Below are 17,657 nucleotides of genomic sequence, written 5' to 3'. Positions count from 1 at the left end.
GAGAGACTGGTGGGTTCAAACCGCGGGCCTTTCAGTTAGCAGCCTACCACTTCCCCACTGCATCACCAGGGCTCCTGTCCTGGGATAGGAGAGAGGAAAAAAATGGTTAGAATGTGTTAAAAAAAAAAAAAAAAAAAGTGTAGTTATATTATAGTACTAAATACCCAGCAACAGTTTTTCAGCAAAAACTTTTTAATTGATTACCTCTTGAGTGTCTCTTTATTGCTTAATACTAATTTTTTCCACCGGGGAGTGAAAAATAACTTGGAAATTCAAGCAGTTTATTTTTTCTCCCTTCCTTTTTCTCCTCTTTCCCTCTTTGTTCCTTCCTTTTGTTCATTTCTTAAGATATTTACTGAGCGCCTTTTATGGCATTTTCCTCAGGACTGAAAATATATCAATAAATTAAGTTCTTGCCTTCATGAATTTTACTTCTTGTGTAAGAGACAGATTATGTAGACATTTGTCATAAAAGTATTTCGGATTTTATCCTAAGTATGGTGAGAAGTCATTGGCTAGTTGAGACAAAAGAATAACAGGATCTGATTACCTTTTAAAAGGATCGGTCAGACTATATGAAGGATAGAGACAATAACTGAAGCAAGGTGAGGAATATTGATGGCTTAGCAGTGGAGGGGATGAGGAATATATATTTATATTTCAAATGTGGAGCCTATAAATTTGCCAACAGGTTGGTTATAGATTGTGAAAAAGAACAGGGGTCAAGAGGGACACCTAGGTTTTGGCTTGAGTAAACCAGTTAATGTTACCATTTACTGAGGTGAGAAAGCTTGGGGAAAAGCCGGTTTGGGGCAGAAGGTTGGGGAATTAATGGGATATATAATGTTTAGATACCTATTAGATGCCCAAATGGAGATGCCTCGTGCAGTTGGAAATACAAGTCTGGAGTTAAAGGCAGGATTCAAGGCAGGCATATCTACATATGGAATCTGAAATAAAAGTGTAATTTCAGACATACCAAGTATACCTATGGATGTTCTGCTAAAATGAACCAAAATAGGAATAGTTCAGGCTGAAAATCATTAAGGACCGCCAGGGTGCCTTTCTGGTTGATTCAGAGAATGTATAAAAGTCATTTGATAAATTTTAATTTTTTCGAACAGCTGGTATATTTACCTGGTTCGTAGTACAAGGAATAAATGTGTAAGCCTCCCTTGGCTTCCTCCCGTGGCACACTTGTGTCTCCTTTCAGAGATACTTCATTTTTAAAAACTGAATATATGTTAGGATTTTTCAATAATCCTTACTCCAATTAATCGTTTTAAAAATGTCCCTAATATTCCTTTATTCTTGTTAATTTATATAAAAATAATTTCTAAAAAAGAACAAGAAAGAGCGTCTGTTTTAATATTAATTTCATAATGTTGGCAACCATCTGGCATGAGTTCTGTTAGATTTTTCTTAGGAAATATGTCTATTTAACAAGAGTCTTTTTTTCTTCTTTGTCTTCACAGCTGATCTAGCATCTTTAATGGATAAAACATATGAGAGAAAGTTACCTGTTAGTTCTTTGACAATATCACGGGTAAGAAAATTTAAATACATATATATATATTTTTTTTAAAAGAAGAAGAAAAAGGAAGAATGGAAGAAAGCCTCTTTATGTAGATCCAGAAAACCAAACCTGTTTCCATCGAGTCAATTCCGACTCATAGCAACCCTGTAGGACAGAGTAGAACTGCCCCGTAGGGTTTCCAAGGAGCAGCTGTTGGATTTGAACTGCTGACCTTTGTGGTTAGCAGCTGAGCTCTTAACCACTATGCCATCAGGGTTTCCCTTTATATAGATGAGGGTGTATAAAGAAACAATACCCTTTATAGGAAATATATTTTTCCAGAGTATGTTATATCTTTGCAGTTACTAATAGATATGGTGAGGTAGTGTCATAGATTGAATTGTGTCCCCCCAAAATATATGTATCAATTTGGGTAGGCCATGATTCCCAGTATTGTATGATTGTCCACCATTTTTTCATCTGGTGTGATTTTCCTGTGTGTTGCAAATCCTGTCTCTATGATGTTAGTGAGATGGGATCAGTGGCTTTTATGTTAATGAGGCAGGACTCAAATCTACAAGATTAGATTATGTCTTAAGCCAATCTCTTTTGAGGTATAAAAGAGAAACAAGCAGAGAGACACAGGGACTTAATACCACCAAGAAAGAAGCACTGGGAGCATAGCGCGTCCTTTGGACCCAGGGTCCTTGCGCTGAGAAGCTCCTCGACCAGGGGAAGATTAATAATGAGGACCTTCCCCCAGAGCCAACAAGGAGAGAAAGCCTTCCCCCGGAGCTGGCACCCTGAATTCAGACTTCTAGCCTCCTAGACTGTGAGAGAATAAATTTCTCTTTGTTAAAGCCATCCAGTTTTGGTTTTTCTGCTGTAGTAGCACTAGATAACCAAGACAGGTAGCAAATGTCTTTGGCTGAATTAAAATGTAATAAATTTACCACACTCTGATGTCAGTAATCACTTTTCTATGTCTGATTTATCTTAATATTTTTCCAGGATATGATACTCTGGTCTACTATACCATGATTTTTTTTTTTAAAGAGTTGATGCATTTTTCAAAGTAATACTATTTATTTGTTAATGTTAGAGGTGTTTTTGTTACCTAAAAAAAAAAAAAAAAATTTTTTTTTTTTTTTTTAAGAAGGTCTATAAAGAATGCATGTTAATGTTAAGCTGCTATAGAGTGATGGAGTGGAGAATAATATTAGGCTAAGAATCAGGAACAGTAATTGATAAAAACCAAACCAAACCCATTGCCTTAGAGTTGATTCTGACTCATAAAGACCCTATACCAAAAAACCAAACCCACTGCTGTCGAGTCGATTCCGACTTATAGCGACCCTTTAGTAATCATTATTTAACATCTTCTATGCCAGCTATTGCACTGGGTTCTTAACCTACGTTATCTCTGTTAATTCCTACAGTAGCCATTTGAAATAAATGTTTTCTCAGTTTTATACATAAGGCTCAGAATGATTGAATAGCTTGTCCAAGTTCCACAGTTCACAAGTGGAAAAGCTGGAGTTCAAACCCAGATCCCTGTGACATCAAAATTCTTTTCTTATGACTCCCTCAAATATATCTGGTCTTGTCTTTACCATGAATTTACTTTGTGACATTGAGTAGCATGGCCTCTCTCAATTTCCTCCTTTCCAGTATGGGGACATTAGCAGGGTTTTGAACCTGTTTGTACTAGTTCAGTCATGGCCAAAAAAATGAAACCAGAAGAGACCTGAATTTTTTAAATTTGAGTGATCCAGAGCCATAAACAGAACAGGAAAAATTATGGGTCGAAGTCCTGGAATGGGAGACTTGGAAGAGGCATAGTGAGCCTTTTCAGGAGCCTGATGAGTGAGATTGAGTTATTGCCAGAACTTAGGACAGGGTCTATAAGTCCCCTGTTTTATTCCCTCTCCCTCTTTGTGAGGTTTTAATTTTATTCCCAACATGTATCATCTCCTACTTGATCTTTTTTGCCCCTGAGCCTCTACTTCAGGGTAGAATCCATCCTTGTAATAGTCCTTTTTATTTGTTTATTTGATCTATAATTAAAGAATATACTCAGGAGTGTTATGGTACGAAGGGAGATTGTGTTGGTAGAGAAATCACAGATTGACTGGTTCATAAGCAGAACTTAAATTGGAGTAGGAAAAATAATTACATGATTGAATTCTTGGATGAAAATTTGAGTTTTCATCTCTTGGGCCATGTTTTTTTAGCCATCAAAGCCTTCATCCTTTCAGCCATTGTGTTCCCATGTATTTGGAATGTGGAATATAGAGAAAAGATAAAAGAAAATATTAATGACTATAAACATAACTAATAAAAGAGCTGAACAGAAGATTTCAAAGGGTGGCTCGAGAAGACAGAGTAAAGTATTATAATGACATGCGCAAAGACCTGGAATTAGAAAACCAAAAGACAAGAACAGGCTTAGCATTTCTCACCTAAAAGAACTAAAGAAAAAATCCAAGCCTCAAGTTGCAATATTGAAGGATTCTACAGACAAAAAATTGATTGACACAGGAAGCATAAAAAGGAGATGGGAGGAATACACTAAGTCACTGTACCAAAAAGAATTGGACAATGATGAACCGTTTCAGGAGGTAGCATATGATCAAGAATCGATGGTACTAAAGGAAGAAGTCCAAGCTGCGCTGAAGGCATTGGTGAAAAACAAGGCTTCAGGAATTGATGGAATACCGATTGAGGTGTTTCAACAAGGGGATGCAGCACTGGAGGTGCTCACTCAACTATGCCAGGAGATTTGAAGACAGTTACCTGGCCAACCAATTGGAAGAGATCCGTATTTGTGCCCATTCCAAAGAAAGGTAATCCAGCAGAATGCAGAAATTATCAAACAATATTACTAATATCACACACAAGTCAGCTTTCCTGGAGATAAATCAGAAGTGATTGTAGCAGTACATTAACAGGGAACTACCAGAAATTTCAAGCCAGATTTAGAAGAGGGCATGGAACAAGGGATTTTGTTGCTGATGTCAGATGGATCCTGGCTGAAAACAGAGAATACCAGAAAGATGTTTACCTGTACTTTATTGACTATGCAAAGGTATTTGACTGTGTGGATCATAACAAATTATGGATAACACTTTGAAGAATGGGAATTCCAGAACACTTAATTGTGCTTATGTGGAACCTGTACATAGACGAAGAGGCAGTCTTTCAAACAGAACAAGGGGATACCGCATGATTAAAATCAAGAAAGGTGTGCATCAGGGCTGCATCCTTTCGCCATACTTATTCAGTCTGTATGCTGAGCAAATAATCTGAGAGGCTAGACTATATGAAGAAGAACGTGGCATCAGGTTTAGAGGAAGACCCATTAACTTGTGATAATGCAGATGACACAACCTTGCTTGCTGCAAGTGAAGAGGACTTGAAATACTGATGAAGATCAAAGACCACAGCCTTCAGTACAGATTACACCTCAACATACAGAAAACAAATATCCTCACAACTCGACCAATTAGGAACATCATGATAAACAGAGAAAAGATTGAAGTCGTCAAAGATTTCATTTTACTTGGATCCACAATAAGCACCCATGGAAACAACGGTCAAGAAATGAGATGACGTATTACAGTGAACAAACCTGCTGCAAAAGACCTCTTTAAAGTGCTAAAAAGCAAAGATGTCACCTTGAAAACTAAAGTACGTCTGACCCAAGCCATGGTATTTTCAATCACCTTATATGCATGTGAAAGTTAGGCAATGAGTAAAAAGACCAAAGAAGAATTGATGCCTTTGAATTATGGTGTTGGCAAGGAATATTGAATATACCATGGACTGCCAGAAGAATGAACAAATCTGCCTTGGGAGAAGTACAGCCAGAATGTTCATTAGAAGCAAGGATGGCAAGACTTCATCTCACATATATTGGACATGTTATCAGAAGGGACCAGTCCCTGGAAAAGGATATCATACTTGGTAGAATGTCAGTGAAAAAGAGGAGGAACATCAGTGAGATGGATTGACACAGTGGCTCCAACAGTGAGTTCAAACATAGCAACAACTGTGAGCATAACAAAGGATTATGAGGATAACAAAGGACCAGGTGGTGTTTCCTTCTGTTGTTCTTAGGGTCACTATGAGTCGGAACCAACTCAATGTTCCCTAACAACAGCAGTTACAAATATAGCATGAGAAACTCTCTTGTTCAGAGCAGGGTTCATGTTTAGCTTTCAGTCAGTTTTTCTGTTCAAGGTTGTTGTATATTCTTTGTTTACATTAGCATAAAAGGGTTTTAAGGATGGAGCCGCAACATGTGAACATTGTTCCAATAAAATAGGTGTTTTCTTTAAGTTCAGTGTGTCAGCTAGGCCTAATGTATGGCATAATTTGTACTTAATCTAGGGTTTCTTTTTCTCTCTTTTAGTTTGTAGACAACATTTCATCTCGAGAAGAAATAGACCATGCAGAATATTACCTTTACAAGTAAGATTTGTATTTCGTTTAGCTATATACTCATAATATGGATCTTTGCAAACAGCTGTCTTCATCTTGCTGTTTAAAATATTAATGGATAAATATGTAAATACCAGAAGACTCTTGGTTTCAGGCTTTTTTTTTTTAAGTTCCCATCAGTCTTGAGATGCAGCATTTCAAGAAAGGGCTAGCCAGAGTATGTTTTCTGTAGTCAGGTACCAAGACATTGTCTCTGCCTTTTTCTTGTATCTCCTGGCTATCCAATGTATATGCTGTTCTTTCCGAATTACTGTCTTGGGAATCAAGAGACCCGTGGCCCAGGGCCTGTCTCTGTCACTCCGTAGTTATGTGGCTTTAGAAAATTCATTCCACTTCTTGGCCTCATTTTCCTTATCTGTAGAAAGATTCGTGTGAGTCATTTAAGTTCAAATAATTTTTTCAGTTTCTAACAGCGTGTTCAGTTCTTCCTCTGCCGTTGGTACTTTTCCATGTTTTTTTGTATTTTGAAGCTTCTCATTGGTTTCTACTTTAGTTAAAAGACATTTTACTGTTCATTTTTGATAAATACCCATTTACATTCTCTTTGCCCTGCCATTTTCCTTTTAGCTTCTCTTTCTTGGCTATAAAATGGAATTTAAAATATTAAATATCTGTGCTCTATTAGGAACGCAGTAAAGCTGTTATCTTAAGGGAAGGAGCGATTAGTTATTCATTGATTAGAACTCTGCATATAATTCATATATAAATTAAGATTAGTTTTATCTTGAATATTCCACCTTTTTTTCTATTATTAATATTCCTGGTTTAGCAGATTCTGTTAATTTTTTCATATATTTAGGCTTCTTATATAAATACAAATATTTCACTAGAACCATAATATAAGTAAAATTTCAATCATATTTCCTATCGTAAAGTTTTTGATAGACTGTGTTAAGCATTTGAGTCAAGGTTCCTTAAAAAAAAAATGTAAGACTTCTATGATAAGATTTAGAAGAGTAGCTAGGTTTCTTTGTTCTAACACAGTTCCACTGTTTCTTCTCAAAACACATTAATTATGGATTCCCAGTGGAGGGTAAGAAAGGATACGGAAAAAATAATTGGCTATCTTTTTTTTTGCCCTGGAAACTATATTGTTTACTGACTGTAGTGAGTGCCATGGTTAAATCGTGAGGTCCCTTAAATATAGACCTTTTATACGGTCTTTGTTCTGACTAGAATTAATTGAAAGAAATCTTACTTATTAAATCCAATCTGTTTAATAACAGTGGAAGGTAAGAAGGAGAGGGATAAAATACTATAGCATATCATAACATTGTATCATTCATTACCCTAGCCAAGTCATCCAGTTCATTAAACACGAACTGTTATAACTTCGTGGTAACTAGGCATCTACGAGATACACATATTTTTTTTTTTAATTAACATTAAGATCTAATAAGAATATATTTTCATTTCACACTATTATCTATTTTCATAAATCTGTTTCAATGATAGGTTTTTAAGTGCATATGTATATTTTTTAAACAAGGATGGTTATTTATTTAAATTATAAATGCTATACAATGACATGGAAAGAATTAAAACAGTAAAAAGAAAGTACTATTAAAAAGAAAAAGTTACCCTTTCCCATTCTTTAATTCCAACCCCATTTTGCTGAGATAACTATTTTAAATTGTTCTGATTTTTTGTTCTTTTAATTGTTACCAACATGAACCTTAACAGTATACACAAAGAGCTCTCTTTGATGGAATATGTCTGTTAAGTCCTTAGACAATATCTGTTGCTGCCTTGCTGTAAAAAATGAATTGTAGTGCACATAAACTAGCTTCTACCTCTCCTCTCTCATCGCTTGATTTTTGTTTGTTGCTTATTTTATTTCTTTCAGCATTTTCTTTAACCATAAATAATATTCTTAAACTGATAGTTTTGGTTTTAACTAAAGTGTTTTATACTGGAAAGGTAATTCAGGTGCATGGTTTAAAATTTTCAACATAAAAAAACAAACAATGAAAAGTAGATCTTTTTTTTTAAAAAAAACATATTCCCAGTCGTGTTTATTCACCTCTGAAGACAACTGTTTCTTGACTCTCCTTCTGTTATTAGTTTGTGCATATACAGACATATATGTGTAATCATATGTGTATTTTTTATTTAATTTTTTGAATGGGAAGTGCATTTACATGATTAAAATTCAAAGTAAGATATGCAGTGTAAACATTTCCATTCCTGTCCCCTATTTTAAACACAAAAGGTGATATATATGTGTATGTATATTTATATACATAATTAATACCTTGCTTTTTAAGCTTGTGTCATGGAGATGTCTCCATCTCAGTTGCTGCTGCTGCTGTTTATTTTTTTAAGAACCACGATCTTAGCTTTCCCTACTATGATAGATTTTCTTTTGGAACTTGTCAGCTAGAGGCCAATGTTATTTTATGGTGAATAATGGAAGCTTATGTATAGTTTGCTTTTATCAGTATCTCTTTGCTGGACTATTTAGTCATTAATTCTAAGCTCAGGACTACTCAAGTCAATGAGTGCTGTGCACACACAGACAAGTGTGCCCCTGAGGCAGCTCTGTGTCTCCATTTTGGGGAGATAAACCTGCGTGTCACCAGTAAAATTGTGGCATCAGTAAAAGCCGTTATTTTCATGGTTATAACAAGCTTTAACAATTCCTATATTAGTATTTGATTGCTGCATTAATGAAATGTGAACTCGAGCCATAAAAATTTCTTCTTTCCACGTGGCATCCTCATCTTCATTCACAGTGTTTGCAAATTACATTTTTAAAGGCTTATTTAGGCTTTCAAATCATTTTGGAACCATTGCAAGCTTAAAGATGCATGAAATTAAACTTGCTCCCTTTTTTTAAGAGCATCAATAATCAGAACTGATTATTTAATCTGCAACATAATGATAATCCCTGAAGGGTAAATAATAGAAATTTATAACATATACAGCATGTATTCTCTATATTAAAAATATAACTTTTTAAAATTATCCTTTTGGTTTTTAGCAAAAATATGGGGAATGCTGAATTAATTGTCATACAGTAAGAAGAAACTGTGCAGAATTCCACGGGAAGGCCTGTTTTTCTCAGAATACAGCTCTCTGCGTTGTCATGGAGAATAGCATGCCACATGGTAATGACAGCAAGTCAAGGTTGCATGGCAAACTGACTGCTGCCAACACATTTGTCCACGTTCTACCTTGGCCTGCAGCACCTTTCCTCAGCTGCTTAGCTGACCTGGCAGATACCAGGCATCCCTAGTTGGAGGCGGATGGCAGGTCAGGAATAGCTAGGGTAAGGCAGATGGCAGCCTGCATGTCTCCTGGTCCCGGTTGGCAGCCAGCCTGAAAAGGGAGCACCAAAATAGCTTCATTTTTCAATAAGCAAAAATATCCCAATGGTTCCTTGGGAGATGAGAGCTCTACTCCTCAGGCCTATGTCGCAGGAATCCATTTCTGCCTGTAGAGGGAGGGAGAGGCGGGAGTTTATTAGGAGGGAACAGCATGCTTGAGTTAAAACACTAGTAATTTTCGTTTGAGGCCATAGAGATTATGTTTTACAGCCATGAAAGGATATTTTAAATTTCTCCGTCAGCATATTGCCAGATCTCGTTATGTTTGAGCATTATTAAGAAAAGAATAAGAGCCCAATGGGAAATAAAGGATGTTTAGAGTATTTTTTTAGTAACACTTCTATACTTTAACATTTCAGATGCTTTATTTAGTTCTTATTTGCTGATTCTTACCAAAGACCTGGGAGATAGTCTGTTACTACTAATGGCTCTTTATTAGAAAATAGCAGATTGTCACGGGTGTAGTACATGCCTTGCCAAAGACCCATGGGAGTTTTGTGATGAGTTAGTATTAGAACTCTCAGCCTCCTTCCTTTAAACTTCGCACTTCTCTTCCCACTGGTCTTAGTGTTTCAGCCTGGAGCTCGGTCACAGTAGGGCGTGGAAGCGAACCTTCAAGGGGGTCTATCCTGCCTTTGGCTCAAACATTCCACCTAACTTTTCTCTGGTGTGAATAGGTCCCCAGGAGTCTCTTGTCCTAGGAGTCCATATTAGTTCATGCAGCTATGAACATTCATGTACAAATGTATGCTTTCACTTCTTGGAGGTAAATATCTAGCAGTGAAATAGCTGGAGCATATGGTAGGTATGTGTTTAACTTTTTAAGAAACTGCCAAATTTTTTTCCAAAGTGGTTATACCATCTTACATTTCCAACAGCAGTTCAGTTCGTCAACATTTTTGCCAACGCACTTAGCCATTCTAATAGGTGGTATCTCATTGTGGTTTTAATTTGTGTTTCCCTAATGGCTGAAGAAGTTGAGCATGTTTTCATGTGCTTATCTGCCATCCATATATCTTCTTTGGTAAAGTGTCCGTTCATATCTTTTGCTCCTTGTATAATGAGTTGTTTGTTTTCTTCTTATTGCATTTTGAGAATTCTTTTCTAACAGTCTGTGGTTTGACTTTTCATTCTCTTGTTTTTCGAAGAGCAGTTTTTTTTTTTTTAATAAAGTTCAACTTGTCAATCTTTCCTTTTATTGAGCATACTTTTGGTGTCATATCTAAGAAATCTTTGCCTAATCTAGTGCCTTAAGATTTCCTCCATTGTTTTCTTTTAGAAATTTTATAGTTTAAGGTTTTATAGTTACGTCTATGATCCATTTTGATTTTGGGTTTTTTTTTTTTTATATGGTACAAGGTAAGAATCAAAGTTAATTTATTTATTTTTGCATAAGAATATTCAGTTGCTTGAACACCATTTGGGAGTTAGGATTTGAACTTTCTCCATTGAATTGCCTTTGTTGAAAATCAGGTGTTCATATATGTGTGGGTCTGGTTTTGGACTGTGTTTCCTCCTGGGGAGGAGGACAGTACAGAAGAAACACTTGCCTAACAGATTTAATTTTTCTTGTCCCACAAGCTGATGCTTACCTTTTTTTTAACATCATGGTTTAGTCAGTATTTTTAAGTGTTAACAAAGCCACAGATTATTGGAATTATATTGTTCCCCCCCACTGAGGAGCTGAGAGTAGATAGTAGACATTTTCAGTTCTTGATTGCTAGAAGCAGATTGTTTATATTGAATCTTTGATTTGGGTGTCTCTTCTTCATTGACCTGTTGACATTCTCTTATTCTTTTCTTTCTAAAGCCTTATATTGACCTAGTTGGCAACTCCGTCTTTACTTTAGCTGAAATTACAAGGGAGGGTCATTTAAACCAGACCCTTCCTGGGTATGGGAAATGGATGCAAGGAAAACAGCAGACTTAGAAGAGAATCCGCCTAACTGGCTCCATCACTTCTCAGCAAACTGTAGCAAGATGGGAGAGGCAGATTGATTTTTAGTTCCTTTTGAACGAGGTCTTTTTAATGCAGCTGTCATTTTCTTTAAGTCATTGTGCATTCCCAGAACATTGGATGCATCCATATTCAATTACCAGTGTTAAAAAAATGAAAGAAAACGCGTTCTAAAGCTAGGTCATATTTACATTTCAGTTCATCAGCTTTCTTGAAATATCCATGATTCTTCCCATTGTTATGGATAATCTAGAATTGCTATGACATGCTGATTATCATAATATTACCACTGGATTGAGAGATCCTAAGACAATATAAAATTTTGGTTGAGGTGTCACATAAATAGACTTCTATCTGAATCATAATAAAGAACAACTCTGTATAATGAGGCTATCTCTGTCTCCTGATTGACAATTCATACTAACAGTACAACAAATTTTATTAAAAGAAAAATTGCTAGAATACATAAATACACTACGTACTGTTTAATGTTGCTGTCAAGTTGTTTCCAGCTCACGGTGATTTCATGTGTGTCAGAGTAAAATTGTGCTCTAGAGGGTTTTCAATGGCTGATTTTTTGGAAATAAATCACCAGGCCTTTCTTCTGAGGCACCTGTGGGTAGACTTGAACCTCTAACCTTTCAGTTAGCAGCTGAGTGCTTTAACTGTTTATACCACCCAAGGACTCTGGATATTGTCTACTTAGTAATTTGTTTGGCACACTGTAGTCCCTAAAATAAATACAACATTAAATAATCATAAAATTGATATGTTTTGTTAAAATTTGTTTTGACGTTTTCATTTTTTACAAAAAGTACATTTGTTTTTCAAAAGAACTCTAGGTGCTTAGACTGGTTGCTTTAATGACTTTCTTCTCAAATCTGATTACAAAATCGAGATTTCTACACCTGGAAGATAAGTAGATGCTAGTGACCAAAAAAAAAAACCTCTTAGAAAAAAATGTTAAATTTTTAACTGCCAAAAAAGCTATAGTAGAAGGATCAATCACAGTAAAAATTTTAAAATCCAAACAGAAAAATTTAGGCAATTTTTATTTATTATACAGACCCTGGTGGCGTAGTAGTTAAGAGCTACGGCTGAAAACCAAAGGGTCAGCAGTTTGAATCCTCCAGGCGCTCCTTGGAAACTCTATGGGGCAGCTCTACTCTGTCCTGTAGGGTTGCTATGAGTTGGAATCGACTCGATGGCACTGGGTTTGGTTTTGTTGGTTTATATTTTATTTACAGATACCTCAACAATTAATATTTGCTTTAAAAAGTGCTAGATACAGCATAGCATACTTCTTTAGGTTATAACAGTAAATAAGCTTCCATTTTAATGACTACAATGGCAAACTTAATAGCTTGTCAAACTCATTAAAAAAACATTTTTACCCCGCCCACATGGTTGGGATCTTTCATTGTGTCCAGTTCTCCTCTAGTATATGTGTATACGTGTGTGTGTTTGTCTTCTAATATACCTAATATATATGTATGTATAAACACACACATACACAATACATTACTAATGTAGGGAAAATAGAAATAAGATCAAGAAGTATGTATTGAATACCTAGTATACATTTAGAAACAAGAAGAATAAGAGGGAGGATTGCAAGTGATATGAAGGAAGATTGATTTTGTGAAAGTCAGTAATCATTCTTTTTCTACTGAAGGTTAATTTAAACCCCAGCAGAATTTGAGATAGAAGTAAATTAAGATAGATTTCATGGCTATAAGACATGATTCTCAGCTCTGTTTATAAGGGAAGTTCTGAAGCCAATAGAAGGCTTAAGACAAGCATTTTTTAACTCAATAGAACTTTGGTGTGCTCAAAGGAAGGATGTGGTATATTCAGTACAACAAAAGATTATAGTTTATGGTTGGGGATAACTAGATACATGAAACCATTCAGGATCAACCAAACCTAGGGTATAATAAATGGGCAAACTGATTGCTTTTATGTACCACAATGTGTGTTTTAGATAAAATCTGCTTTGGACAGGCTAAAAGAGGAAGAATTGATGCCATTATCAGCAGACATTCATAAAAGAGTTAGAACTTGAGATGGCCTTGAGGATTGGATGAGTAGAGGAAACAGGGGGTAGTATTCAGGACAGAACAGGCAGTATAGAAGTTAGAAGAGTAGGGTGAGAACTGGCTTCATGGGGATGACAGGAGACTGTTCTAACCAGAGACGATGGGGCCTCTCGAGGGAGAAGTGAGAAATAAGGCAGGCAGATTACAGAGGGAATAAAATGCAGGCAGGGAAGAGGTGAGAGTTTAAAATCTGTCATTATCATATATCGCTATTGGATGTATTAATTAGCTCAGTTTCTATAGAGAGAATGTTGGCAACATCTGTCAAAATTACAAAGGCACATACTCTTTGCCCAGTAATTCCACCTCTAGGAATTGAGCCTCTTGATATGCTTACATGAAATAACATATGCACAAAGGTATCAGTTGCAAAAAGTAAAACATTATGCCCAACAATAGAGATGTGGTTAAATTAATTATTCTACAGACATACAGTGGAATACTGTACAGTGACTGAAAGGAATGAGGCAGCCTTATTTGTATTTGTACTTCAGACATTAAGCGAAAACAGCAAGATGCAGAACTTTGTATAGTATGTTACCACTGTATTGTGTGTGTATGTAATACGTGTGTATGTGCTTTGATGCATCTGAATGTATATTTAGTATACATGTGTGTTTATGTGCATGTATGCACACGTATACATAGATATAGATAGTTCATAGAATGTCTGTGTAATAATGCACACCTACACACAAAAACTGTTACTACTCATACAAAAAATGTTAACTTGGTTTCCTCTAGGGAAGAAATTTAGGTGACTTCTTACAGAGTTATCTTTTGTACCTTTTTGAATTTTATATCATGGGTGTATGCTATTTATTAAAAAAAAAATGTTTTAAAGGTTCTTCAAGGTACGATGTTATCAGATTCTTGAGAAGTTTTTTATAATAAAAGTATTTCAGGATGGTGAATAACAGGGTGGGCTTTGAACTGAAAGGGGTAAGTGTTAGAGGGAAATTGTGTGTGCATGAGGTAATAAAAATCCTCTCCTATGGCGGTTGACAGTGAAATGAAGAGAGATAGGTATTGTACATAAAAAATTGTACATAGGAGGGGAAAAATCAATCAACAGAACTAATGACAGGTTGAATGTGAAGACAAAAAACAGAGTTGGTCAAAGACAAACTGGAAATTGAACCTCAGTTAATGAGGAAATGGCTAGTCCATTCATAGAATTGCTGAAGTGGAAACGTATTTAGACAATAGCAAGAAGGTGGGTTTTTCTTTTGCCTTTCATGTTACACATACACATGTTCAAGTTTGCTGCATCACATGTTGACTACTGACCACACTTGGACTGTTTGTGAGGAATACCACAGACCTTTGGTGTAAGAACACCTGCCAAAACGTACCCTTGAGGTCTTCCTGTTGTCCTGGCACTAACTGGTGATTAGACTAGGTAATCTCTGAGATCCTGCCAACTTTCAGAATATATGAAAATGAAGCCTCGGAAGACTAAGCAGTTTCCTTAGAGCTGTGTGACAAGTCTAAGCTGTAGCTGTGAATAAAGGCTTGACTTCAAGTTCAGAAGCTCATCAGTTAGACCCTCGTATCTTTTGTGCCAGCCCTTTTTCCTGAGGCAGTCTTGGTAATAAACCAGAAGATATATACTCACTGAATACTTAAATAACTTAACAAAATGACATAGAGTTAATAAAATCTGGAGAAAACCTAGCATATAAAGAAATTCAACAGTAAAATGTATTATCATGGGGAAAAAAAAGTACTGAAGAGACTCTGAAGGTGTCAGAAGGGGAGGAAACGGTAAGATGTCCTGGATTTTAGGACCAGTTTAGTTCCCACTTTGATCTGTGACTTGAAACTAATCAGTGAACTCACTGGAGTCAACTTCCTAGTTAAGCAAATGACCTTGATACCTCCTGAGACACTTCCCATATTTAAAATTCTGTGTTTCTCAAGTCTCACTGATATAGAAACTAGACTTATCCCCAGAAGCCTCAGACTTTGGAAGTGTGCAGTTCTGGTCTTTGTTTAGTTTCTCACTCGGAACTTCGTTCACTTAAACTGTCTGATTGATATTTTCCCACCTTAACCACAAATATCAAAAGAAAAACTAATGTAAAATTAAACAACATTTTTTCGTCTCTTACGAATTTGGGGTAAGGCTTCATTTAATATCTTATTTGTAGATAAAACCAAACCAAATCCATTGCCATTGAGTCAATTCCGACTCATAGTGACCCTACAGGACAGAGTAGAACTTGCCTGTAGAAATTCCAAGGAGCGACTGGTGGATTCGAAATGCCGATCTTTTGGTGAGCAGCTGAGCTCTTAACCACTGTGCCACCAGGGCTCCTATTGTAAATACTTTTGATAGATTTCTTGAGGTGAGAAAGTTGGATGTTCACTCACATTTTCCAGGAAACTAATTTTTGTGCAATATGTATTTGACATTTCCTTGTCATCATTCTCTGAAAGGCTCACAAAGCACATATTTGTGTGTGTGTGTTACAATAAAACTATTGACACTGAAATGTGAATTTCATAATTATTTTCACATGTCACTAATATTTTTCTGTTTCTTTCCCTGACCATTTAAAAGTATAAAAACCATCCTTAGCTCATGGGCTGTTGAAGAAAGGCAGCAGGCTAGATTTGCCCCATTGGCCGTAGTTTGCCAGCCCCTGGTGCTTGTTTGCTGAAACATATGAGGACTTTGCTTCATGGGTGGGATATAAGAGAACACAGAGCAAGGAATTTTCCTCTCAAACAGCTACAAGATAGCATGAATCCTGAGGAGAAGTACATTTGATCTTGTAAGCCCCCAAAAGTTCTAGCATTCACAATTGCACCATAAACACAAAAATGTCAAGACACGTAGTTCCACCTTTGGAATCCTGAGCTAGGCATGCAGATAAAAATGTTCCCTTCCCAGAACTTTTGCTGTCAGCAGTACCCAAGTCCCTGTCTCCCCAGGTGTCTACAAGCAGTGCCTGGTGAAGGCTGGATGAGGTGGGTCTGTGAGCTACGAGTGTGCCACCTCTCCCCACCATTGCCCTTGGAAGCTGCCTGGGAAGTTGGAGGCTGCAATGCTGGAACCCAATCTTATTTTCCCAGTGCCGAGAAGGACAGTGCTGTAAAGCACATATTTTTGATACCTTGGGTATAATTGGGATTAAAAAGAAGAGGACTAAAATAATCCCATTCTAAAGACTGTAGAATCCATTGTGGATTAAAGCTAAAAAAAAAAAAAAAAAAAAAAACTCTTACAGCCTCAAATAAAAAATGAATTCTAAATTCTTTTTCTGTAGTATGAAAATCTTTGATCCAAAAAACCTACTGGCTATTGTCAGGACTCTGAAGTCATGATCAAGGTATCAGGAACTGCAGCTGTAGGGCAGCGAAAAAGACTAAAATATAGTCATATTTATTAAACAGAGACTTCAGTAGACTTTTGTATGCAAGGCACTTTGATTTAAAGATAATTAAGAGATCTTTCCAGGAGCTGGTACAATACTTAAGGGAGAGATAAGTAGTTAAGCAGAAGCTTCAAGAAGAGATTTGTGGGAACAGAAGTTTCGGTTGATTGCATCATGATTTTTGAGGCCAAAGGCAAATAAATTTTTGAGCATTTCCAGATGCCGTGTGTCTAGGCAAGAGGACATTTGGGAGCTAGAAGTATTTGATGTGTATTTTCTTTAGTGATCTTGGCTGCTATTGTGTTCGTAATAGATTTCAAGTTACATTTGTTTTTGCCAGTCAGATTTTATATTTTGAAGTCTATTCTGTTCTTCTTGTTAATTACAATGCCAGTTTCAAGGCAAATGGCGTCACCATTTCATAGTTCTGCCGGCAGGTCTTCCAACTCCAGGACTCTTTCCCTTATAGTACGTGAACAGTATATTTATTTTACACTGGCTGTTACATGGCTTGGTGATAGATGCTGAATCTCATTATTCTTCATTGTTAAATGCCCTGGCAGAAGTTTTGATGGAAGAACACTGAAATTATTTGTTAAAATGAAAACTTTATGGATCTCGTACATGCAGATTATTACAGTCCTCCATTTGCTAATAGCAAGTAATAGCAGTTAACATGCATGGCACACTTACAAAGTGCTTTCAGACTCCAGCCCAGTAGACTGCTGTTGTCTGAGTATACCGTTCCCTCCCTCCATTTCCTTCTAATGGAATACAATCTGTCTTTTAAGGCCTATTCCAAATTCTGCCATATCCATAAACTTGCCCTGATTTCTGCCATTTGAATGTGATCTCTGTTTCCCTTGATCC

General features: G+C 36.4%; 1 protein-coding gene across 1 annotated transcript in view; it reads left to right on the top strand.

Moving 5' to 3' along the window:
- Positions 1-17,657, top strand: part of MRPS27 (mitochondrial ribosomal protein S27) — a 96,083-nt gene that overhangs the window by 21,090 nt on the left and 57,336 nt on the right. The window contains exons 3-4 of the mRNA XM_049865383.1: positions 1,476-1,546; positions 5,931-5,989. Coding sequence (XP_049721340.1) covers positions 1,476-1,546; positions 5,931-5,989 — 130 coding nt within the window. The remainder of the gene's footprint in view (positions 1-1,475; positions 1,547-5,930; positions 5,990-17,657) is intronic.

Source organism: Elephas maximus, chromosome 2 (genome assembly GCF_024166365.1).
Source record: "Elephas maximus indicus isolate mEleMax1 chromosome 2, mEleMax1 primary haplotype, whole genome shotgun sequence".
Lineage (NCBI taxonomy): Eukaryota > Metazoa > Chordata > Mammalia > Proboscidea > Elephantidae > Elephas > Elephas maximus.
Note: the sequence above shows the minus strand (reverse complement) of the source record. Positions and strands in the feature narration are given on the sequence as shown.